The 27,828-nt window shown below is 38.3% G+C and overlaps 1 protein-coding gene across 2 annotated transcripts in view; it reads right to left on the reverse strand.

Moving 5' to 3' along the window:
• DISC1 (DISC1 scaffold protein) overlaps positions 1–27,828 on the reverse strand; it is a 191,330-nt gene that overhangs the window by 33,706 nt on the left and 129,796 nt on the right. For both annotated transcript variants that reach the window (XM_064648830.1, XM_064648831.1), the window contains exon 10: positions 10,388–10,448. In XM_064648830.1, the coding sequence (XP_064504900.1) occupies positions 10,388–10,448 (61 nt within the window). The remainder of the gene's footprint in view (positions 1–10,387; positions 10,449–27,828) is intronic.

Raw genomic sequence — 27,828 nt, forward strand, 5'->3', positions numbered from 1 at the left:
GAAGGCCCAGCCTTGTCCTCTGATGATTTTTGCTATGCTAAGAATAAAATGAATGGAAGACAAAGAGCCTGGAGGGAAGGAGGGGAGGTGGGCAAGCTTTTCCCTGAATAAGCAGTAAAATCCTCTGTCACCTTTTCTTTGACAATGCTGCACACTAACTACTGAAGCTAATTCAGTAACTTGGAAAAAGCCCTGGATGAAACCTGAATTAATATGGACAGGGAGTTAGTAAAAGCTGTTCAACCATGTGCTTTGCTTTTTCTAAAGCTCTGAGGCACTGGAAAGTGGCCTCAAATCTGACCTTTTTTTTTTTTTACCCCCTCTAAAAAGATCTAGTTTCAATGCTGAGAATAGCTGAAAAGAACAGAGTTTTCTGCTACTTCTCAAAAAACTATACGCTCATGTGCCACAGTTCCCCTAGCTCCCAATTAAAAATCAGTATTTGTGACCTGGTGTCTCCAAACAGGCAAAAAGAAAAAAAAAAAAAAAAAAAAGTAAAAAAAAAGACAATAACAATTTCTAGGTTTTTTAATTCTTATGCCTTTCTTCACATTTTACCATCTCATATATAAGCCAAACAGTCATCAAAAAATGTACAGTGCACAAAATATACCACATTCCATTGGTGCACTACTAATTGTTTGCTAGGACTTAAAGTGGAAAAGTGAATTTTATGTTATGTCCCCTTCTCCCACACTACTGTTGGACCAAAAAGCCTCCTTATCTCATCCCTCCCTTTCTGCGAAAATCTCCCTCTAAATCTTAAACCAGCAGATGGTTCTTCAGGAATTTAAACAAAATTTTCCTTCCTTTGTAGCAAGAATTCATTTTATCACTGCAAATTCTGAACATTTTTGCCACTGCCACAAAAGACATGGTGCGTTTCATCAATGCTATTAGATCCTATCTCGTGGAGACCACAGAGAGAAGCAGCAGGGCTTTTTTTTTTTTTTTTTTTTGGTTGGTTGTTTTTTGTTTAATTTTGGGTTTTTTTAGTATATTTTCTCACTTGGTGGAAGAAGCAGATTGCATTCTTTGCCCTCCTCCATTTTTACTGCTTGTACAATATGCATTTCATGGGTATAAATATTAGTTCTGCCAGTGCTGAAAACACAATTTACAGGCCGAGAATCAAGAGTTTCATCCTGGCATGAGGCATGAATTTATCAAAGGATCTCCACTAGCACATGGCACCAGATAACACCGAAGATAAAATGCACATTATGCTGTAGAAACATGATTACAAACTCTAATCTCCTGCACTTCTAGAGATGATTTTCCTTTTCACCTCCATTACCTACACTTTCCACAACCAGAAACAAAAGGAAGAGTGAAGATTCTCCCCTTTTCTTCCAGACTCAGTTAATCCAGGCTAATCCATTTCTGTAAAGCAATACCATCAAATTTCTCCCGACATTATTTACATTTACTAAGAGTTTCCAAGATACTACTCTGCCAGGACACTGCAAACATTTTCAAGTAAGTGACTGTGAAGACAATAAGAATATTTAAAGAGAATCTGCACTGTGGCTTGAAAAGTAACCTGATATGTTCTAAAGGTGAGAACAGGTTTTCTGCAAAGCTAGTATTTTATTATATTTGTATTATCCAACTTCCCCCACCTCCATGATATACAAAGGAGATATGCAAAAATAGGTGTCCTATGGAACAAAGTTGGAAAAAAACAAAGGTAAGAATAAAACACACAAAACGGAAGTGAGACAACTCCAATGAAGGAAGACAGAGGAGCCACAGTAAAGGAAAAAGCAGGAAGAGAATCAGAAAGCCCTTTTTCTCATATTGCTAACTTCAAGATAGAGTAATTAAAGAACAGCAAATGAAAAAGTACACAAACATTTAAAGCAGAGGGGGAAAACAGAGCAAGAAAGAATACTTAAGTTTTTCTTCTTTGTTAACTGGATTCATCACTGTGAAAATGAAGTTTCCAGAACTATTAAAAAAAAAGGAGATGCATCTCCCAAATAAGTCTGGGTCAATATAGAAACCAAAAAAATCACCTGTAATTTATTAACTAGCACACTTAGCCCTTTGCTTTTCATTATTCACAGCTCCTTTTATTCACGAGTATTTTGGACAAGTTAACTTCCCTTACTACAATACCAAAAGATCACTGGGATCTTGCCAAATTTCCCCTCCTCTACAGAAATCTCTTTAAAATGCTACTTTTATTCACAGGTTCCTATGTTCTTGTTACCAGTTACATGGCTGAAGTGATAATCCTTCAATTTATGGTATCACAGCTTTTCCACAGCAAAGTGGAGTTGCTGTTCTCAGGCTGGAAAAGAATATCAGGAAAACATGAGCCTCTAAGAAAAAATAATCCTATTTTCATAACATCATCTCTCACATAAACTGAAAAATAAGGTAACTGAAGCAATGTGAATGTCCTCACAACAAGGAGAACCGATTCTCCAAAGTAAAATGTTTGATCGGTCCCATGAGGGTTTGGCGACACTGCAATGTTTTTTCAACATTACTGAAACCCAAGTTATTTGGTGGTGGTGGTGTTTGAAGGCTTTTTAAGTACCCAATCAGTATGATAAAACTACTCATTATGTTCAAGACAGACTATTTTACTCTAAAGAACAGCAAACCACGGTTTAGGCAGAATGCCTTCAGATGTCAGAGAAGTGTACAAAGATTTCTTCCTAATTTACAAATCTGGCAAGTTATGTACCATACTCACTTTCAGCAGCATAAGTTTCTAACTATGTTCCCAATTTTCAGTACTTAGGTTAATCACACCAGGCCTAGTCCTGCAGTGCTTTTTTGAAAGGGCAGGCAACACCGGTGATTTCACTGCCATCCAAGGGCATTTCTTCAGGGAGATAAGAACCATTCATAAATAACAACTCGAAGTCATGAGCAAACAACACATTTGGGGAAACTACCCCTATATAATCAATGTTACATTATAAGAAAGAAATATTCCATACAGACAGGAACAGTAGAGAAAGAGAATTATGCATCTGCAAGGACACACAGTTCTTTCTATGTGTCCTAAGGCCACTAAGACCGTCAGTAGTGTGAAATACTGTCCTTTCAGTGTGCAGTGTCCCTATTCAGAGCATTCATACTCAGCTCAGCACACAAAAACATTTCTGAAACTTAGTATGTTATAAAGGAGACTTGTGGTATGTAAGCTAAAAGAATTAATAATAAGGGAAGAGAATAGCTTTTAAGACTGTTTATTTTCATCTAAACTGGAATGTGATATTGTGGCATTTAATCCTGACTTGTCCTCTTAGGGAATGGGACCCTCAGAACATCAGACGTCTTGTCTGAAGGGACAGATCTCAGCAAGGATGACATTTTCAAATGCATTAAAAACACTGCCTGCATGAGAAAACATTGTTTCTGATAGAGAATGCATGCATGCCGTAGCAGTCCGAGCAGCCAGGTTGCGGCCACATTTCTTCTGAACTAATCAAGTAACATTTGACTGAAACCCTTAAAAAAAACCAAACTTACAGATGAAAACAGGTAGAACAGACTTAGGGCTTGATTTCTACTTCTTCAGTAGATGCAAGCTGTCCTAACTACACACAATCACCTTCACACCTCAGTGAACAAGGAACCATGAAGATGAGCACAACTGGTATCAGAGTAAGAGTCTATGTAATTTTCCATACTGTGTACCCATGAATTAAAAAAAAGGCACCCCCCAAAAAAAGAACCCAACACAAAGAGCAAAAGACAGTCAATTGAAGAAGAAAGGTTTTGCACACATTTGCAAAGTTACCAGGTGCTTTATCATTCAATAATGGCAAACTACAGTCATTGCAGTATTGTATCTTACTACATTTATCTGTTTCCCCTTTCGTGCAGAATAGTGCAGAAAATGGCACAATAAAATACCTTTGTGTAATTGTCACCAGTTATTTAGGAATGATATTATTCTCCCAAAATAATTTCATGATTCCTATCTGGGAATTAGGAAAAGGCACTTAAAAGCCCTGATTTTGTGATGAATGGAAGTCACAGCATAATCTTTTGAGGCCCATAGAACAGTGCAATCACATTAAATTCCCTCAGCTCAAGAAATGTCATCTTTACATCAGCTGGTATAAAAAAATTGTTTCCAGCCTGAGGCAGTTATGATAAGGGATTTAGAAATCATCACCATGTGGGCCATGAGATATAAAGGAATGCATCAACGCATATAAAGTGTCTGCTGCTCACAATTTCAGAGCTAATGTTCTCACAGCTGTGTATGACTTAAGACCAGCTGGGAAGAAGAAAGGGACTAAGTGAGTCACTAGTATTTTGTCTAACCTGCATTTAACACTCCGGCAGCAGAACTGCTGGTAAGCAAAATAAGATCAGATCATTATCCAGCAAGGGATGGGGCTGTATGGTCTCTTGGAAGCACAACAGAAAACACATAGTCTTGGGGGGAGGCAGGCAAAGATGGCATTTCAGTCCTATCTGTGCACTCCTAAGGTTTTACCAGCAGCTGAAACAGCCCTCAGTGAAACTGAGGTGGGTCATGGGTTACACAAAATTACCACAGGCCATCTGGCACTCCCGAGCACACCTGCGCTGCTGCATGTACAAGAGGCAAAAGCTTTCAGAAAGCCTTACTCAGCAGCCTTAGCAGTTCTCCTGTGGCAGGCATCAGAGTTTCTATAACATGACATACAGGGCACTAACATTCAAGATGAAATCTTACCCTTACAGAAGGTAAGGGTCTGTAGATGACCAAAAAGGGGCTTTGTCATGAAAATGCTCAATATTTGCAAGTTTGTGCTTGTAGGCTTGGCTAGGACAGACTGCTCTTCAACAGCACAGTGTCAGACTTCAAACAGAGCTCTGAGTGGGTGAAGGAGGCTAACAAGCTCCAGCTGGATGCAGGAACCTCACCTCACTGCAGAAAATCATTGCAGCCTTGAGAAAGGTTTAAATGCCTAATTGTTCAATTAGCAATGAAGGCAGCTCCTTCTGGGGTTTCTTCAGCCTCAGGGTGCAGTGCTCCATGATAGGTCTTGCTCTTGCATTCTGAGTGCCGGCAGAAGGACAGATGATAGTCCCAAGATCTTTGGTCTCTCCTGATGTTTTATTTGCTCTCTGCGTTTTCCCCTCAAGAGGTATTTTCACTTGTGAGATGCTCCTTCACTATATATCATATTTAACAATAATTGCTTAGGCCATGGATCAGGCATAACGTTTCATGTTAGCATACAATGCCACTCAGGAAATATTTGGTATGCCAAATAAAACCAGTTCTTAGGGCAAATATCAAATAATTTACAGCATACCAAAAAAAAATTATCTTCAGGTGACACTCTCTTCTAACAATTTCACCATGTTTATTCCATCTGCTTAAGAGGGCAAACTTTCACAGATTATCAGTTTCTAATAAGTTTCACAGGGGCAGTGAATTCCAAATATGTTTCTATAGATATATAGCAGATGGATATTTGAAAATAAAAGTATTGTTATTTCATCATAAATCTCATAAGCTCATTTGCACCATTAATTTAACCTTAGTTGTCTTTGGTATAGAGAAATCTGAAGGAAGACTTCTACTTTCCCTCTACTACTACAAGAAGAGCACAGTAGTGTCTCCAAAGGCAAGACTGAGCTGAAACAACAGTCATTTTATTGCATGTTTCAGTAGTGTAACTGAATTCCTGTTTTTGCACAGCACTTTATAAGATAAACACATTTACTGTAGAACATTTACCAGCATCTGCAAGGGCAAGAGTCTGAAAGATTTTTAAAAATTTTTATCTTGTTCTACATATTTGTTTTCATTTCTCCAGCTATCACATACAGTTCTTACACAGATCAATCTTTCTCACAACCCCCTCTGCAATGGAAGGGAACCAAACTAAAGCTAGGACAGAGATTTAATGAGATACAGGGTGCATGTAAAATGTGACAGATGCACAATGGCTTATGTCACATGACCTACATTGACATACATAAGAGCTAGCAAATAACTCAGATGATGATGACTTTTCATGCAGAAATATATACAAAGGTTTCTTCTTCATTTAAAGGACAGGCAATTTTATTGCTATCTTCAAAAACAAGTGAATACTTTCAGACCCAAGTCTGGACTTGGATTCCCACATCTAAACAAATATAACTTAATACTTTCTCTCCATTAACATCAATTTAAAAGGTGTTTATTGTACCCCACACGTTTTTCAATATCTGGCCACTTTTATCTAAGTATTGATTTAGGAGACACCATTTAATCACAGAATCCTAACCCAAATCTCCTTTTACAGCTTTATAGCACTCTTTTGAATGCACAATTCATGACTGTCAATCATTTACATGACTTAAGCTCACTTATGGCAGAACTTGATGGTTCTTAAAAGAGTTGCTGATGGTTGAAGCCCACTTTACTCATGGTAATGATATAAAGCAGAGCCTTCACTTGGTATGGAAAGAAGCAAGATGAAAAAAATACACTTTGCATGAAAGAACACAGGTCCCACAAGAAGATGTGCAGCTGAATTTTTATGAGCTAAATCAGACTACTATGGTAAACTTCTCCTGTACACTCCCTCTTAAATGGCTCAAGTGATGGGCTGAAGTTATGTAAGCAAAACTTCTTGCACTTCAAATATTTATACAGACAAATGTCTCTGCTGAACACACTTTCATTATCCTAACTCTGACTACTTTTGCACATCTCCTGTTTACTAACAAAAGGTAAGCAATTTGCAAGGGCTACCTTGGAAGCGATGACAATGGTATTTACATTCTCAAAAGAGCAGCTAGTGATTTAATGTATAAACTTGAGGAGTGGCTTGATATATACTGGTGACTGGGAAAGAGACAGCCAGCAGCATTACAAAACATACTATTTATTTATTCTTTTCATGAAGGATACTGTCCTCAACAACTGTCAATCCACTGCTCAGAATATAACCTCTATTTTAAAAGGAAAAAACAATGCCAAGTAATCTGTGTACTTAGTGGGTGTTTTGCCTTCTTTGGAGTGAAACCAGTAGATGCTGAACATATTTCATTTTTTTGTCAATGCATATTTTCCCTTTTTTTTCCTTTAGGTACAAGGCTATCAGAAGAGTAGTACTCCTAATCAAACATATTCTATAAGCTACTTGACAGCATGTATTTTGTAGGCTGCAGTCAAAAGCACTGCATTTGTTTTAAAAACCAAAAAACAAAGAAGCAAACAAAAAAAAAACAAACAAACAAACAAAAATAAAAACAAAACCAAAAAACCACAAAACACTCACACCAAAAACCCCACCTTTCCAAAACATACTCCAGTGAATAAGCTAGGTTCCCTCTCCCTTCGCCAATCCAGAAAAAAAAAAAAAAAAATCACAAAATAAGCAAAAGAGAAAAGAAGGGGAGAGGGGGAGGAGGGAAATTAACTGATAACATTGACTTTTTTAAACTCAAATCTTCATTAAAGATGTTCTGGTCTGAGTTTTCTTCATTAACTTTCTTCTGTTGCAAAAGTGGTCAAAAATTACATTTCTAAGAGTTCTACTTTACTCTGAAGCTCTATTTTAAATTGAAGGGTTCTGAATCTAGGTTGTTTCTATTTGAAACATTACCTAGCAAAATGATATGTTTCATCTGGAGAAAAGCTCTAGAGGCTTATTTGAATTCATGCTACCCAAAGTTGATCCTCTTTGGGTTTCAAGAGCAACCCCAAAGGCGCGTTCATGAGCCAGATGCAAATTCTACTGCTGTCTAAAATGTAAACTTAAAACTTACACCTTAAATTTTCCTTAGGGACTCTTTCTTTAGTTTATGATATATATAAAGGAGTAATCTGAGCATCTATATGAGGGCCAGAAAAAGAGAAAGACTCTCAAGTTTCTTCTCTAAACCGGAGGAGGGGGGCACAGGGGATGGGGAAGTCTCTCTGCCTCTTGCTTAGTTGTTTGTTTTTTTTTTTAATTCAAGCTGTAAAGCAGGTGTACTTAATTACTTAAAGACCAAGAAACCTTTTAAAACCAAATATCTAAACCACCTTATTAGCATAAATATATTTTTCAAGACATAGTATCTTAGAGACTTCTTTGTGATAAAAACATTACAGATTTTCTCTTTCCACCAATATTAAAATAAATTTGTAGTCCTTAATTACTTAAGATGAACTATTTTTAGACTAATACCATTTGCACATGTTGAAAAACACGTTCAGAACTGAATCTTCACCATCTGGAACCTTGGCCAACACTGTGCTGAGTTTTTTGGGGGAGTATTTTGCTGGGTTTATTTGCTGAGTTTTAGCGGGGTTTTGCGGGGGGGGGGGAGTGGTTTTTCTGGGGGAAGGTTGGTTCGTTAGTTGCTTTTTTTCTTTTTTTTTAATTCTTAAGTTTGGAAGGGGAATTTTAGAATCTTGGCAACATCACAACAGTCTGTTAGAGAAGCTGACAGCAAGCTCTGAAGAGTATGTTCAGTGCAGCAGTATAGATGCATTTGTATCCTCAGAATAGGCTGGGAAGAACATTTACCTCAACAGCAAAACTTTGAAGCATGTAGCCCAGCTGCAATAGAGAACCTGGACTAAAACAAGACCAGGTCTGTGTGGTACAGAGGAAGTCAACCCTTGCACACAAAAGCAACAAAATACATTATAATACTTGACAATTCTTAAAGCTGCTAAGAATTGGTCAACTACTGTTTTAAACTACTGTTTGGAGGCGTTAAAAAAATGCCCCCAAAATATAAAGCAGTGCCAAAAAGAAGGTTTAGCTTTTAATCCTTTCCCTGAAGTGATAGTCCCCACAGAAGCAGGATGAATACCAGTAGTTCAGCATGCAAATTTCTCCCACAAATAGAAGAAGAGAAGAAAAAAGCATGCTGCAAGCTCACTAACAACACCTATCAAGACACATAAAAAGGTGCTGCAATTTAAGAGACTGATGCAGAAAAGTCAAGATAGACAACTCAAAAATACTATCATCCCCCATAACTAAATTAAAAAAAATCACAACTGCAAATTCCATCTGATAAGTCCCTGGAAGAAGAAAAAAAACATATACAGATTCTCCAACTATTTAGCACTTAAATAGAAATTTATGTCCTTCTGGGAGCCTGATATGTCGATTAAATCCATACAACCTAGAAGCATGAAAACATGCCACAGAATTTACTGAGTTGGAAGGGACCCATAATGATCATCAAGTCCAACCCTTAGGCCTGCACAGGACCATCCCCAAGAGTTACACCATGTACCTTAGAGTATTGTCCAAACTAAATAAAGAATATTGTTTTCCAAAAGACAATGCACTGAAAGTCCTTAAGACTTGTCTTAAACTTATGGATTGGAGTATATGGAGTATAAATGTTATTAAGGCAGCACACAGACACACAGTTTGATCTTCCATCATTTTTTGTTCAGTTTTGTATTACTTTCAAATTAAAGAGTTGAGCCAAATAAATACTTGTATTTTCAAAAGTATGAGAGAGCAAAAAAAAAATATATATATAACTCTCTCTTTATCAATACAACAAAAAAACAGTGAGGGCAACACTTTATTAATTATACCTGCTTAGTAGTGGAAATGGAAGTGGTGCTAATTTGGTGAGTTGCATTTTATTAAGGCTCAAGCTCCAATGACTATGTATGAAACCCTTTTTCAATTAAAATAGAGTTGTTCAGGGCAAAGTTCATGAATGCAGAAGATTCCATTAGAACAGCACTGTAATATTTGCTGATCATATTTAAGGAAAAGCCTTAAGTTGAAGGGGGTCACATAGAGCCCCCTTCACGCAGCAAGAGAAGGAAATATAAATGTTAGCATTTGTTTTTAAAAAAAAACAAAGCCATAAACATATGTAAATTCTGCATTGGGATTCAGTTCTTAAAATATCTCTATTGTTGTCTTGGTTTCTATTTGCTTTCCACAATACCCCAAATAGGCATTTTTTCAGAACTGTTAGATAGAGTGCCTTTACTTGTTAAAGATGCCCAGAGTTCTGTTTAGGGACTCCTTGGCCCTGCTCAGAATTGGTTTTGCATAGTAACAAAGGGGTGATTTTTCAACCAGTTGTCACGTCCCTAAAACTTGGGGGTTTCTGGGTGCTTAAGAGATCACACTTCTGGTTACAAGACCTGCAGGTAAAGCTGGAGTGAGACACCATAACCCCACGCATGGAGCCCATTCTCTGGCTGTACCACCACCATTCCAGGGCAGTCCTGTGCACTGAACAGTGACTCTTTTACCTGCACCCATTGCCAGGCAGGCAGAAAAGCTGCTGAACATGATCATGAACAGAGATCTTAACACTTGTGGAATTTCCTACTTTGAACTATTTTTGGTATTATTCTAATGCAAATTCCCTAACACTTTTATGCATATCAGTGCTGCATTAACAAGCATTTTTAAGATTTCAAAGTTTTCCATTATATCATCCTTACCTATGTAGTTTATCCTCTAGAATCTCCATGTACTTCTCAGCATTTTCTTTTACACTGGTCACTACAAAATAAAGGTCAGAGTTAGGTAATGGTATAACTGCACAGTTTTGTGGGGACTTTCTTTTTTTTTTTAAAGCAACTCAACTCTTACCCACATATTTTACATACATCAGTCAGGAATAAGAATTCCATTAGTCTTTTTCACATTCAAATTACAGTGTGGGTGTCTTCTCCCTTTTTTCTTGAAAGTCTATTGTATCTGTATTACAGTAATATATCTAGCAATGAATGCATTAACCTCTTGGTTGTGCCAGAAAAATAGTAAGACTAAAAAAGGCACAGTTTGTGGAAGTTTCCTCTTGACAAAAAAAAAAAATAAAAAACCAAACAAAATCATCCCCACAAAAAAAGAAACAGCACCCACACAGCTAGGTCCTCCCCTTTACCTTTAGGAGAAGGAAGCAAGCCTAATGCATGCATAACAGTCCTTTAAAATGTTATGAATCTTGTATCAAACTTTTTCTGATAAAACCAAAAAGATTTTATTAGAAAAGAAATACCACTCAAGACCATTATGAAATTTAGGTTGTGCTTTTTTGTGGTTTGGTGTTTTGGGGGGGGTTGTGTATTTGTTTTTAAAGTCCAGACTTAGACATTGTCTGAAAGAGTCCCTACAGCTTTTTCACCCAGAAGAAACTCCAACAGACCATAACACACAACAATAAAGCCATTCCTTTGGATGACCATTGGTACTTATCAATGGTACAAATGGGGAAAAGGTAAACCTCCTCCAGGAAAATGGAGGCTTTTAGATAATAACCATTTTCACACTATGATAACTTTTTCCCCCTCCCTAACAGCTGCTTGCCAACTTCAAGTCTAGTAGGACTGTAAATCAGGCGGTCTCTATTATAAAGTCTTAACTCATTGTAGATCGATTAAATATATATTTTACATGAATATACATCCTATGGAGCCTCACTGTTTTTACAGGCAAAACTTGTGATATGGATCAGGTACCCTGTGAATTTACCCACTCATCTCCCCTATCTTCCCCACAATACAATGCCATTGAGCACAGCTTACACATATCAAGTGCTTCACATATTTCTCACTTTTCCCTTTTGTGTTTGTTTATTGGGGCTTTTTTCTTGAAAAAGTAGAATGTCACATGCACTAAAGCTGAACCTCAAAACTCAGCATTAATCAAATCAGGTGTGCTAAAGTTTAGTTCACACACACACACACACACACACACACACACACAGGAGTTCACTGAGGTCATACCATTAGCAGCAGGTATGAGGGTCAATGTAATATCGACTATCTGCCGAAGGTGGTGTTCACCTTGTCACACAGCAGTCACACATCACTGAAGCACTCTGCATCCCAATAGCAAGTATGGAACACATTTTGTCAAGTTGATTTACTTTTTGGTTGGTTTATTGTTTTGTTTATTTTACGAGTTTATTGGATTAGCAAACAAACAAACAAAAAAAACTCCCACAAACCTGAAACAAACAAAAAACCCAAACTCACCACAACCCCAGTACTCCAGAAGGATGATTGTGCAGTATTATATTGTACATAGACAACTGCATTAGCTTATACATTCACAGATCCAACTGACCATTAGAAGAGTGCTGGTAGATGTTATGCAAAAGGTTCTATAAGGATTTCTGCAATGGCACTGGAGACTAAACACCTTTTCCTAGCTTGTAGCAGTTCTGTAACAACTACAGGGCTTAGTGGAAGTTCACAGTTTCCTTTCCGTGCTCTTATTCCTACACTTCGTGTGGAACTGCAGAGAGTTGGCAAAACTGTAAGTCTTCCTTTAATGACACATTTTAATGATCACCACTTTTCCAAACTCCCCAAATGCGCTGACCTGAGGCCCAGTGCATGCTTTGACAGCAAATATCTTCAAGGTGTACAGGTGCCGTACTTCCCCTTCTCTTGCCATCGTCACAGTGTCCTTCAACATGAGCCATTACAACTCAGGGGCTTATTCTTTTCGATAATAAAGTCAGCAGATATTATTAGTTTTTGGAGAGGGATGAGAAGAGGTGGAGAATCTGTTTCACACTGGCTTTGTTTCTAACCGATATAGTGGCTTCTTATGTTACATGAAAGATAAACCTTGCTTTCAATTTCTCCTGCTGTGCTTGTCACTTTTTAATTGGGTTTGATCTGATGGAGTAATTCGCACTTTCACAGTTCAGTCCTGCCCCTACATGCAATTTTACAATGCCCTTGAAGCACACAGCTTAATATATCAGCATTATTCAATGACAAAAAGTAATGGACAAGAATACACCACTAGTAAAAAGTAGGTCAGTAAAAAGCTAACACTCATTTGGAAATCACCTCACATCACTAAACCCTACTCTCTCCTGTCAAACATTTTAACTACATTAAAAGAAATGCAAACTTTGCTGCTGAAAGAGAAAGCTCCCTAGACTATCTTTGTCTCCTTGCCTTCTTCTGCATGTAATTGGAAAAGCTGTAACCTGGAGATTTTGCTGGAAGGAAAACGCAGCTTAAAAATCTGATTAAGGTTACTTCCCTTGCAATAAACTGCAAATGGCACTACAACAAATACAGAAATATTTTCAGTCTTTTAGATTATCCATTGAAACAGAAGACAAGCAACAAATTAGAAATTTTTTTTTTTGTTCTAATTTAATGGATTTATTCACCAACACTTCAAAGCAAAAAAATGCATACAGGAAACTGCGTATGCCTTCAATCTGGCCAAGAAAGTACTAGATGACAGAGAAAAAAAAAAAAGAAATAATAATTTATGAGATTCTTTTCTGCATGCCAAATGGTTTATTTTTACATTTAAGTGAATGGGATTGCCTTTTTCATCAGTTCCCTGGGGATTTACATGCTTAGCTCATATTGGCCTTGAAGGGAGTTATTAAAATAAAAAAGTATAAATACTCCATTAAAATAAAGAAGTATAAATACTCACAGAAGATCAGACACCAGGGAATTTGCAAAGACTAAAAATAAACTTTTCTTATGAAGTCTTAATTGAAGAAAAGTGAGTCAGCATTTCCTTCTCTTATTTTTTCATAAATTTTTTTTCCTCCTTAGAGCAGCAAAGTCCAATCTTGGAATCAGTCCTGGTTAGACAGAGTTGAAGAGCAGCAGTGAACTCCTGTGGTGGCCTTTTAGTTGTAATAGAGCATAAATCTGCCATTTTATAAGCTGCATAAATACCTTTCAATAATTAACCTACATAGCGTTCTTTTAAAATAACATCACGTGTCATTTCTCATCTGAAAGCAGCCCCAATGGGGTAATGCTATTTCTGTTACTCACAAAGATTACTCAAGCCTGCATACGAAAGGATATCATCACTTTTATTCTTCGGTCTTTTATTCTTTGGTCCTCAAAAATTGAGCTTAAAAAGACGTATGGGCCATGATATGTGCTTTGGGTTCTATTATCAATATTTTCTAAAATAAAGTATCTGACTGGAGACACCTTGAACACAGTGTTCATATGGACATTCCAGATGTGGATGCTTGGTAACTCAGAAGAATAAGTCTTTAAAACTGAATTACGGGCCTAAAAAAAATTGTAGTCAATATCACAGTAGTCTTTTACATGCTACCCCACAGGTCTGTAGTTCTCTCCCAGAGAAGCGATGTACTGAGTCCCAGAGATACAAAGTCCAAAGTTAATTTTTGCCTTCCACCCTAAAAGGTATTATTTCTTTTTTCTTTTTTTAATGTGTGAACAGTGTGCATGAATAATGTGAACACACACTTTTACACAAAATTAAAGGTTGGAAGAGCTACAATGGCTGCTAGAAGATCAAGACCCAGCATGAAAAGAACTGCCAGACATTACCTGCCTGCATGATGAACCCGAAGCCTACAAAATTAGTCTCTCCAATTCGCAAGCATTATGTTCCTTCTCAAATATCTAATTAGTCAGGTATGGCAAAACTCCCAGTGGCTTTAGGGAGATTTTTGCCTGACTTAAGGTCTAGGATGAGATTAGTCTCTTAAGAATGATATAAAAATAAAAGTAACTACATGGACATGCATTGATCCACCTGGGGCAAACTCTGAGGGCAGAATTAGGTGTGAACAAGGCTGACATGTTGCTTGTCCTGTCACTATTCTATTTTTTAAGTGTAGAAATTGTTATTAATGCTAAGAGAAAAGCAAAAGCAGAAAATGATTCTATGAAAATGATTCTAATCTTTTCTGTCATGGAAGATGTACTACATTAACGTGTGAAGTTGGGCTCTGAAAAGCTGAAGAATGGCTTCAATACATTTAAAGGTTAACTTGAAAAGACAGTCAAACTTCAGAGATGACATCTCAGCTGCTCAGCTACATGTCAAGATGATTTATCCAGCCCCCAGTAAGAAGATTTTGGATTACAGAATGGTAAGGAATTTTGCATCCTGCAGACAGACAGGGGATAAACCCAAAGAACAAGCTCTGTGTGAAGAACAATGGCCTCCCTCCAGTGCATTGTTCCCAAAGAACTCTAGACAGAACTAAAAAGGCCAGGATTAAAGAGAGGAAAATAAGTGCTTTGATAAAAAAGTGCAAATACTCAAAAAAGAGGAATGAAATTCTGTACTGGTTCACTGACTGTTTTTCAGTAATGAAGTATATACTGAGATATGTAGTTATTACCTGTCTCTTCCAGGAATTGTGGTTTGTTCTAAGGAATGTGCCAATCCTCAAAATATCACTGCAAAACAGCACAAAATTTGCCTGAGGAAATTACTGCCACCAGAGATGAGGTGACCAAAATTTAGGAGTCCAAATGGACTGGGTATTCCATAAACAGAAACACTACAAAAGGTGATCTGGAAAGACTAAAATCTGAACATCTAAGAAATCAAAGCCAGACGTTTAAAGATGTAGCCCAATCTTACTTGATGGAGTCGAAAATACCCTCTCCCTAGTTAGAGATGATTTCATAACTCAGTCACAAGGTTTGTCCCTCCTGAAAACAGCTGGCCTGGAGAATAGGATACTGTCAGACCACACAAATGGAAAGCTGTGCTTTGCTGTGGCATGCCACTGGCAGGCAGGTCAAGAACAGCAGTTCTGCTGGGACTGAAATGTGTGAATGCAGCAGGGCTGTACTATATAGGACTGCTAGATAGTCTCAGTCCCTCTGCATGGGAAAGAGTCTGCAGCAACTGCTGGGTGATTCAGAAATGCTGATCTTGTCACAATCCCATCCCACAAGAGAACAGGGGGCTTTCAGGGATCTATTGTCAAATGCTATGACACTGCTTTCAGAGCTTGCAGAAGGATGCAGTGTATCTTGTCCATATGAAAATTTCCATCTCCATCACTTGCCTTTTCAGCACTAGATAGTCAATTAGCTCTGATACTGTAGAGCAACTCTTCTGATACATAGGAACAAACAATCACTGTCTTAAAATACTTTGCTCACTCTTACATTTAAAATCTTGTAGTGTACTTTCAATTCATACCCTCTAACTTTGGAAAAATATAGGAAGTAATAAAAATATACGAAGACTAATAGAGAAATACAAAATTGGCAGAACACAGGACAGCATAGTGTTTTCCCACTGCACTGAAACAGGAAAAGACTAAAAGTACAGTGTGAACTCGTCTTCCTCAGGAAATTCCCTTTGGAGCTGTGGATACAGAAGGTCTACTGTTAAATTTCTCTCAAACACATTGGTACATCCTGAACAGGAAGAAGCATAGTCTAACCTCTAGACATGCTGGGAGTGGGTGGGTACTGCAAAACCAGGAGAACCAGTTTTCTCTCTTTAGGAGATCCCATAAAGGCCAAATACCAGCTCATTTGGAGAAATGGTAGTATTTTACACATAGTAGAAGTAGGCAAAGAACATACTCCATCTGCTTGTGTCTCTGTCTACAAGGCTTTCAATGTATTTAAGGATGGCTTAATTTAGAGGTCTTGGTGCAACAATGAATTTTGAGCCTGCAATGAGACAAGTGATACCTTGCCTTTGATGTAAAAAAAAATTACAGCTAAACATAGATAGTATATAGAAAATACTGATTTTAACAGAGATGCCATATTCTGCTCTCAAGTTGGATGTCAGGGAGGATATAAGGTATGGAAAATCTCAGCATGAACGGAAGTTTGACAAAGAAATAAAAACCAGAAAATAGATCTTACAAAGAGAAATGACAGGAGGTGCCAGCAGCTCTGCCTATAACAACTGACAATTCTGTCTCTCTGTGAAACACATAAAAGGTTTGCAGAGGTGACAGGGAGCAGGGGAAAACCACCCTGTATAAAAAGGCACATCTGAGAAACAGACATTCCCAGAATTTGCTTCCTGAACCTTCTTTGTTGTATGCAGTACTTTTCATCCAAAGAGACAGGTGACCCTTCAAGTTCTGTTATGATTAAACTGCTTAAATTCAGAGAATTACCATACTTTCACATGCATTCTCAGCTTCTTTCAGATTTCTGTAAAATCTGTCAAGCCTGACACAGGGGGTCCTTCCATGCTACATGTGGGAGACAGCAGGCAGAAGGAGGCAAATTACTTTCAGTAAACAATCTACCTTTTAAAAATAACAGCTGAAATTCTATCAGTTGCTTTATTATGCAGTATCAAAGCAAGCATACTGATTCTAAACTAATGGGGCGGTAGGTGACATGTTGGCTCAGCAGTACACACAGAGCACACAATTACACTGCAAAAGACCTGTCTCGATACTTTAAGAGACTATATAAAGTGTAGGGAGGATTACAAAGCAAATAGCACAAGACCACCCACCTGTCCAGCCTCAGGTCTGGAAGCTGCCTCCTGGCCTTCCAACTTCTTTCCTGCATGTACCACCTCTGCAATAACCACAGGCTGAGATCTGCCGATCCCCCATCACAGGTTTGATTGCTTTTCCACAAATGATTCAAAAGCTACAGATGATTGGAGAGCACCAAATGGAGTTTTAAATTGGCTGCAGAAAACCATGGAGGAAACCATTCCTACTTCGTGTTTGTTACCAGATGGCAACATTCTCACAGGGAAATCAGAACTCAAACCCAAACTCCCTCTCTGCTTTACACTGCTGACATAAAAAAGCCAACTTGCACCAGAAAGGTTTCTTCATTACAGACAGCTTTTACTTTATTTAAGATAAGTTAAGACATGGATCCATGCACAATTTCTAGCTCCAGAGTGACTGCCTAGTACCACTTCTGGGAGAATGCTGGGGATCTGCACTGACAACATCCTCAGGGGATGGAGGCTCTTGAATTCTCCTTTGGGACAGGTAAGGGTTGAGTTTCACTCTCCCATCCCAACCCATGGATGAGACCATCCTGTTTTGCTTGCTTCTCTGCAGCAACCCAAATAATTGTTTACATTTTGTTACACAATAACTTATTAACCTACCTTAGCATTGAAAGTATCATGTCTTTTCCAAAAACTAAAAGGAAAGTTTCCTTTCACTTTCCATTTCTATTTCCCTTCCATTCTTTACTGAGCAACTGGGGAGAAATGAAGGAGAAGGTAGAGGGAGAGAGAGCAATCTGCTTACATTTTCTCTTACCTGGTTTTCCTCTCTGCCCGTTCACCACCTATTACTTCAATCCTCTGCTAATCATCTGTTCAGACACTCCCCCCCCCCAAAAAAAAAATAATTCTTTTCTCCTTTCTCCTCACAAAGCAAAGCTTGAACATCAAGGAGAGCCATGTGGCCAGCTTGCCCTCTGCAGATTGTCAGCAGTCACAAGACATCGTCTGGAAATCATTACACAACCGAACAAGGCAACCAGACTCAACATGTGCATAGGCACCAGAAGAGTTCAGACTTGTTACTCGAATTGCCACAAGTTTTTCCTGGAAGTAAGATTTATTTTAACACTGTTAGATAAGATAAAAAGACCCAGAATGAGCCTTTAATATAGCTATCCAAGACAAACAACAGAGAACAATTAGGCTTTATGCAAGAGCTAAGCTCCATGACAATGACTGACAACACCTAATGCTTATGTTATGAAAAGCAGGAACAGGTCAAAGGTTTTTGTCTGAAGAGACAAACTATAAAAAAGTGAAATCATAATTCAATTTTTGGCTTAAGAGGATACTTTACGACTAATATGGATGATCCATAGAGAACTGGACATATGTCACAAACATTCAACAACATCAAGGCTTTTAAAATAACAGTAGCTGGTTTCAGTTATACCATAGTGGCTGTTCTGCTGAACTTTCAAGTATTCAGTATTACATCTAATGCTTTAGTACCTAAATTGCAACCAAAAAACTATATTAAATTACTGGCTCACTTTGGCTTTTTGATTTAAGGTCACAAAGGAAAAATGGTCAAAGATTTCTTTGAATCACTATAACCCCTCCACGCTAGTCTTAATACTGCTAATTATTTTTTCCCCAGCTCAACATGCTGACTATCCAGGCCATACAAATTAGCAAGAACCCAGGCACCTACAGGACCTACAGTCCTCCGTCAGAGGATAAAATACATTTCTTACTTCAACAAATACAACTATTTAATACAGATGATGTTTGTGCTCAAAATTTCTTTACAGAACAAAACCACAGCACTGCAGCACAGCCAAAAAGAAAAAAAAGAAGGAATTTGCTCCCAAATGCTGTCTTAGAATCTGGTTACTAGAAGAGATTAAAGGGAGAGCAGAGCACAAGCATAAGAGCTTTGAAAAGCAACAACAACAAAAAAGAAAGTGTTAAAAAGGCCAAAGGACAAAGGAAAATCACAAACACTTATCTTCATAGTAGAACAAATCGCTACAAAAACATCAGTCCTTCAGATTATTTTAAAGAAAGCAAAGCTGATCTCAAAGGTATATACAGAAGGTTAGAAGTAATACAAATTGCAATAGTGATGAGAAAGAATATTCAGCATTGCAAGCTATTTTTTAACAACCTTGAAATGACATCAAATAAAGCAGGGACTGCCTGTACCAAGGCTTAAAAATGATACCTTGCGTTTTTGTACTGCTGTTCTCTCCAAGGATCTAGAACAGGTCTTCAAACTTCAGAGAAGCAGCAATTTCTTTTTGCAGAATAGGTGACAATGAGACCATGATACAGAGAAGCAAAGTGTCCCACATACACCAAAGTTTTCAGAAACCCTTTGTAAACTACTTGACCAATGTTGGCTATACCAGGCATCCTTTCTGCAGTGCATTTACAGGGCTTCCAAACATGAAAAATGTGAAGCTGCCCAGCAGAGAGGCTGAACAGAGGCTGTTCTGTAGCTATTTCAGGGACAAAGAGTAAAGCAGACAGCTTTAATACATCATTTTCCTAAATCCTTAATATCTTTTCCCTGGATACTTCCTTCTCATCCTTCTCCTAGCATTATGCAACCTGCACAGAACTGCTTATGAGTTTCATTATACCAATCAATTATATTTGGCTATACTTGACATATCAGTGTAAACGTGATGCTTTCGGCCATGAACATGCAGCGATGCCTTAAAAGCCTCTCTGCTACTTACACACAAAGCCAGGGAAAAGATTTACACAACATAATTGGGAGAGTTACTGCAGCTGAGCAAAACAGATGTACCTACAAGAATGTATGTGCACTAAGTGCTTCTACTAATCCTGAGCACCCAAAAGGGCAGAGTCACAGACACAAGGGCACACTGTTGAGTGGGCAGATGTTTTTTGAACTGCTTTCAAGACAGGATCATTAATTTAATTGGCTGACTTAAAAATGTTGCTTACACTGTTACAAATTCTTTGTTAGTTTTCTTATTAACTTCCTAGTGCAAAACTCTACTACACTAGAGCTCTTGAAAGCGACAGTTTTAATATCTCCAAGTTAAGGTGGTCACAATGAAGGCATAAGATTTCCCACAGGATGGTAAAGTACATTTTATAAATGAGTTGTACACACCACTTTACACTCTGTAATAAACAAGGGATTCCAATGACATTCCAGAGGAAGACAAAACCTACTACACTGCAAATTACCATGTAATTTTCATCTGTGCTACTCTCTATTTCCTATCTTTTTTTCCTTGACACCCTCTTCTGTCACCACAGCCAAGCATAAATCTGCATCTTCCCCTTATCTGGATAAACTGTAAAATATTTGAGGTCCCTGTAACCTTTTTTTTTAAAAAAAAAAAAAAACCACACCAAAACTCAATTCATATTTTCCTTAGAAAGATGATGAAAATGCAGCCTTATTACTAGTTCAAAATCTCTTTCAAAATTGAAGCAGAGAGTTTCACCATCAATAGAAAATCTTTTATTTGAATTAAACCCTAAGACTTCTGTTTATGTAATGTCCATAAAACAAGGAAATTAAATACTTTGCCCTTCATATCGAGTCTCAGCACTGCTATATTATAAGTAGGATGAGTGAACTCAATTCTTCAAAGCAGTTTGCTTTAATGCAGTGGCCTTTTAAAAAAAAATCCCTGAAAATAACAATTATTGTTGGAGCAGACACTTTTTCTTCACTTTCAACTATGATTTTCTTTTATATACATTTTGTCTGCCATATGAAACAAGCTGTATCCCTCCCCAACTCCTAAGTCTATGCTGTTTGTGTCTTGCTTTCTCCTCCATTCTTCCTTTTAGTTTCCACTCTTCCGCCTTTCAAATTCCTCTTTCACTTAAGGTGTAAATCATTCAATACAACAGGGAATTTTACTTCTAGTTTTGCTCTCCATATCAAATTTGCAGTGTTTAATCTACTTCCAGAAACAAAAGCTTTTAAGTACAATGTCATAAGGACTCCTGAGACAGTAGTTTGCGGGCATTCTATTGGTCATTCTGGTGATGTTGAAATAAATCCCGAATGGCTTTTACAGTAGCTTAACTGAACATTTTCTAATACCAAATGTTCTTTACATACGATTTCACATGCTTAGTTGATCTAATCTTCATGATCTAAATTAGTTTTCAAGTGTCACCTGGAAAGTTTTAATGTCTTAAGTTTTGAAGACATGAGGCAGAAGTCTAATTCTGGTAAAAAATCAAAGCCCAAATCTTCAAAACATCCCAAAACTTACAGCAAGAACAGTATTATGAGGCTATTCCAAAATGTACAGAATTAGGATTTCATGCCTCCTCTCTTAACCTTCTCTTTTCACTAAGGTTCAAGAGCAGCAATAACTCTTATTTCTTCTGGACACTCTCAGGACAAACTAATCAGCCCTACAGACAACATCCATGTTATTCGCACCATTCCTTCATACAAAAGGTGGACAGGCAGATGGAATTGTCCACCAGATGGACAACAACAAGGGCTGTGACACCCAGTGACTGAAATTTTCCACCAGTCCCACATCCTGTACATAGAGAAGTTGACTTGGATTTCCTACTCTGGTATCCAGTCTAATTGTTGGGCACTTAACAGCTTAAGAGAGACAGCCTGCCCAGAAAAACATGGGAGTAGTGCCAAAAACAGAAGTGGAGGGAGTCAGAAAGGAAAAAAACGTCATAATGAAGAGCAGGTTCAAAAGTGCTGCTGAAGAACTGAGCCCAAAGGAAACTCCATTGGTCTGAACTGGTCTGCAGCAGATGGACACATTACAGCCCATTGTCTAGGGGCACTCTGTTCAAGTCAGAGTATAGCCAAGTGCTACAGTTCACCACACTGGACATTAGGTTTTCAATGAAGCTGTTGCCTCTTTGCCTGGCTGACTCACTGATATGTCAGCTGAACAATTATAGTGACTTTCCTGCCAGTTTCCCCCTGCCCCCAATTGAGCTTTAAAGGCTGGGACAAATTGCCCACAGTCTAATAGAAGTGGACTTGTACCAGCCTGTACATTTATGCAAAGTTGAGGAATATTCAACAGTTTTCTGAATTTTAAGGTCCCTCATAGATTTTGCTGGTAACACCAGGTCAAGTTATAGAAATGAGAAATGCTCACACAGCAATGCTTCTACAGTGTTGCCTCATTCCTTGCAAGAGGCTTTTTCAAAGCGCTGTTTGTGCATTTTAGCCGTGAGACTTTCAGTGATATCAGTAGGAGTCACACAGCTAAATCCCCAAGCAACGCTTTTGGAAGATGATTTATATTTAAAGAAGGATTAGAAGAAAATACTTCTTAAACCATTTTCCACGTAACATTACCAGTCTTAAATTCGGAGAAATATGGAATCATTTGGGGGAATACGTGATTCACTGGGTATCAATTTTTCCATCCAATTAGGTTGGGCAGCTATGCTGAATATCTAACACACATCCTTGCTTCCCCCTCCCTTTCCATAGAGTGTATATATTAAACACAAGTTAAGACTTCTGGGTTTTCAACTTTGTTGATTTTACATTCCTTTTGGGATTTAAAGTACTATTTTGTTTAATTATTTTTCCTGTACTCATCCACAGTATTGAATGACAGTAATAATGAGCTCAGAATCATTGTACAAATCCCAGTAGGAACCATTCATAGTTTGCTAATACGACATTATATTTGCATTACCAAGTTCAGTTCAGAGTACGTTGTGTAAATTAGCTCTGAGGGTTACTACCATGAATCTAAAACCAGAACATTAGGTCAATTAGCACAGCTCCAAAGCACAGTATTTTGGGTGAAAACATAAGGGGTATGATTAGAATTCTAGGAAATCCTCTTCTTGGGCTAAGCGCCTCTAAAAAGATGTCTGATTTCACTTCTGGGAGAAGCCAGCATGTCTCAGCTCCCAGCAGCATGGTCTGATGCTGGTGACCCTGATGCCTGATAAGCAGTACTGGCCTGTTCTAAAGAGAGGGCAAAATTAACTTGCAGGAGGTGTGGAAATCCTCAGAACCCCGTAGCAACACTTTCTTTCCCATCTGAATTAAAAGAACAGGTGTGAGGAAAAGAACAGTATGAGGAAGACTTGGAGGATCTGGGAATTTAACACAGAATATACTGCTCAAATGAAAATGCAACTAACACAAAAAAGCTATTCAGTTTCCTTCATGGAGACAAACCCAGCACACACCAACCACACAGTCAGAGACTAAAAAGCCACAGTTTAATAATGATGACAGGAGGCCCACAACAAATTAAGGCAGGAAGGTCCCAGTAGCAAGTAGTGTAGGACTACTTACTTTTTGGGCAAACAGCATACATGTATATATGCATACCCACAACTATGGAAGTAGTTAACCAACTTAATGAACTTCAGAGACCACATAGCATCTTTGGATCAAACTGCTGAAACAGGAGCACATAGACACAACAGGAAAAGATGTATCCTTACGAAGTTCTACCTCAGGACAACAACTCTGATGAAGACAGAATGTGTCATGTAAAAATAAAAGAAAGGACCAATGGGTATTATTCTGGACAAGTCCATTAATTGGTCTAGACCCTACAGTCAATTCAGGTCAGTCTTATCAAGCCATCAAGTCAGCACAGTACATGGGCTATAACTCCCCCTGGCCAAAGATGATCTTAAGATTCATACCTTGGACCATTTTGTGGTAAAGCCTTTGCAATGTAACTGCCTTATAAGGCTGCTTATTCTACAAATGCTAACCCGTAATACATCATTATTCTCTGCAGAAACGTATTCAGAAATAACAGTTAGTCAACTTCAAAATTATTTTATCTTAAACCAAATTATGGGATTTCAGATTACATAATAGAAATCATACAATGGACAGGTTTTATAGTCAACTATATAAGAATCATCATTCCTCACACACTTGGATGGCTAGAGCTGGGACAGAGACGTATTTCATCATTAATATTTATAATTCTTCAATTAATTAGGCAAGAGTCTAATCTATAGGGGGATCTATAGGGGCTGAACGAACCAAAGCTTCTCGCAAGCCTTGAAAGAAATTACTGTGATATAGCAGGACCAGGTAGAAAGGTATAAAAAAAAAGAGATTCGAGAAAACAAATTTGGATGTTTGAGTCAAGTACCTCTGCAAAACACTTTCAGGTCCATGTGTATGACCACCTAAACAGCTGTAACCTCCTGGTGGCAGCGGTAAGAATGAAGGATTTGCCCATATGAGACACTGGACACGCTTTCTGAGAGAAAATGGCACACAAATACATGACAGATTCCATCCTAGCTGCAATACAAACTCATGTGTGAAACAGAAAACAGGCTTTTAGTGAATTACCAATAGCTGGCAAGGACTCCTGAATACTCAGATGGGTGAAAAATGCTTTATATGGATGACAGTAACACATGAAAGATCAGAAAGCATACGTAAATTGAAAGAAAATGAATATATTGTCAGACTACAAACAAACAAAAGGCATATTTTGGAAAGTAAGCACTATAAAATGCTTACTGTTGCATGAAAACTCAGCAGCAAAAAGAGATGAGCTAGAGTGCCTGAAAAAGTAAAAGAGATATGGTACAATAAGTGCTTCTGAAACTAGGTAATCAATTGACTGCTTATTACATCTACCTATTTAGTAGCACAGGAAGGCTTAGATTAGCCTTAGGAATCTCCTATTACATGCACAAATGAATTTGCAGAGGCAGAGAAGCAACACACTACTGTAAGATTCAACAGGATCTACTGTGAAAAAATTCTGTCTTTAAAGGACTATTCAGGTGGATTTGAATTCTCCTTTTTTTTTTTTCAAATCAGTTCATGCATTGTTTTCTTTCCTTATTTCCATTACAACTGTTCTTTTCAATTTGCTGTTCTTTTCCACTGGGTTCTTGGTGGCTAATGTTTCTTACATGACATTTCATAAAGAGGAAGATAAACTGTCAAACATTTGGTTCTGAAGAACAAAAAAAAAATTTCTGTCATTCTGCATTGCTATATCCACAGAGAAACATCAATTAGAAGTCTCCCTTTAAGATATACAGATGTACAAATGTGTGGTAATTTGTGTCAGACTTCTAAGTGCATCCACTGAGAGTCAGGGCAAAGAAGAGGGGCGAAAATAGCTTCTCCTTGCTTTCTCTGTGTTTCACATGAGATTGTCAGTCTGCTATCATTTCCCTAATGAGTGGTGTAACTATTATTCCTTATTGTGCATTATTCCAATTTTCAGCATTTTTAAAACTAAATTATTTAAAGATAAAGGAGATGTCCAAAGGGGAATCATTCCCTAAGAAAACAGATTTGAGTAGCAGTAATTAAATACTCGCTCTCTAAAAAGTTGTGAGGCAGAATTGCTTAATAATGATTCATTTCAAATGAACCCAGAGAAGCTCAGATTTTAATAACTTCATTCTCCTTGGTCTTCCCCAGAAGTTATCTAAACAGGGCACAAGACTGCAATCAACAGCAGGAAGTGAGTACTGAGTCACTACAGCAAAATGCAGCATGTCAGCATAGAAAAGTACAGCTGCCTACCTTGATTTCTAGCATTTCATCTTTGCTCCAAATGCGTTTTTTGTGGGAAGTTCCATGACATTTGGATAGCTACAATTCTCCAAAAAGCATTAACATATTGATGTTTTCATAATTTATTTTTTGTTTGTAACGGAGTTTTGAACACTTGTTCTCCCACCAAATCAGATGACCTGTAAGAGCTATTGGCCAACTGAGCCATCCAAATAGACAACAGGCAGCCAGGTATGGTCATTTTACAAAATTCTGACACTCAACTCCTACTGCCCGAAGTTGCCACCTCTTCCTCCTGAGCTTCTTAACAATTTATTAAAATCCACTCTCTGTGGTTTAAGGAGCTCTCCTCTACACTTTCTGTCATGCCTTCCCTGAAAAACAGGAATCTCTGGTTCATGAAGGTTCAGGACCACAAGCACACTCGAGCCCTCAGAGAGTGAACAGTGCCACCTTCTGCCTCGCTGCCCTGAGCTCCTGGGGCACGCCAGCCCTCTATGGCAGCCAGTCAGGCATGTAATGACTTACCAGGTTCAGATGGCAGGACAGACCTGCTGAGCTTGCAGGGTGCAAGGAGGAGCAGAGAGGCAGACAAAACAAAAAGGAATGAAAAGAAACCCTTGTGCAACAGCTTCTGTCATCCTGCCATAAAAATCACTTTGTAACCTAGTAAGAATCATCTTTGATTAACCTTTTATCTTCCACCCTCCTTAGTTAAGAAATTAGCAACAAAGGCATTAAATGACACTGGATTTCTTCTATTTGATTTGCACCATCTTCAGACTTCATCAGCTCTGAAAGGTGTTAACATAATCTGCTTTCTAATGGGGCACGGGCAATACAACACAGATATATCTCATCCCATTTATAACAGAAATAAAAGTCATTATCCTGCTTTGCCAATTATTTGAAGAACATTTCTTCTTTTGGCCTAAATTGTCCAAGAAACAGGCTCTATGTTTTCAGTGTTTACCTATAGTGCCTCTTGTATTTACAGTGATTTCTAGGAAGGGAATGCTACTATCAAATACATTTTTATGATGGGTTTCAGTTTTCTCTGGGGGCAATTTCATTGTTAGAAATGACACAATACTGCAAAGATTCTTTAGACAGAGAAAAATTATACAGGCACCCTAATAAGCTATAAATCCTTTCTACAAACTTCTGCTAGCTTTTCAAGACTCTTAAATTATCTCTGGTGCTGTCGATTGGGTAATCATGGCACTCCAGATGTAGATAAAGGGAACAGATGGACAACAGAGAAAACAAAATTCTTCACTGTTCAAAAAAGTCTATTTCAGGAAAAAACCTCTTACAAAAAGCATGGAGGCAGCAATGTACTTTGGCTATCCTGATGGGAATTCTAGCTGATGGGAACCACAACTATTTCAGACCAAGAAGCTTCAGACGATTGTGACAGCCTGTACGGCTGGACTGTACTTGAGGGCAAATATCAGACTCTTGTAAGTGTACTTTGTCCACTACAAGTGCTAAAACAAAATGACTATTCTCACTTCCGCCTAAAGGAGTGAGCTGATTAAATGTCTTCGGGACTGGCCAAGCTAGTTAACAGAATACTCCTTTGGGAATTAGTTTCTAGCAAAAAGAGAGCAGCTCTCAAGCTATGTGGGCTTCTGCCCTGGATCAAATGTTTTCTACCCAGCAGCCTCCAGATGACAACTTCATGCAACCTGCTCCATAAGGAATTTCCAGTGCCAAGGAGTGGTGGCCCTCAGGAGTCAGTACTAGGACTGATACTGGTCAACATCTTTGTTGGTGACATGGACAGTGGGATTGAGTGCACGCTCAGAAAGTTCACTGGAAACACCAAGCTGCGTGGTCCAGCCAACATGCTGGAGGGAAGGGTGCCATCCAGAGGGACCTGGACAGAGGTGGGCCAATGGAAACCTCACAAAGTTCAACAAAGAGATGTGCAAGGTCCTACACCTGGGTCGCAGCAATCTCAGGCACACCTACAGTGGGGTGGAGAAGTGATTGAGAGCAGCCCTGTTGAGAAGGGCTTGGGGGTGATGGTTGATGAAAAACTCAACATGAATTGGCAGGGTGCACTCACAGCCCAGAAAGCCAAATCGAATCCTGGGCTGCATCAAAAGGAGTGTGGCCAGCAGGTCTAAGGAGGTGATTCTCACCCTCTACTCTGTTCTTGTGAGACCC

The sequence above is a fragment of the Pseudopipra pipra genome, chromosome 3 (genome assembly GCF_036250125.1).
Source record: "Pseudopipra pipra isolate bDixPip1 chromosome 3, bDixPip1.hap1, whole genome shotgun sequence".
In the NCBI taxonomy this organism is placed as follows: Eukaryota; Metazoa; Chordata; class Aves; order Passeriformes; family Pipridae; genus Pseudopipra; species Pseudopipra pipra.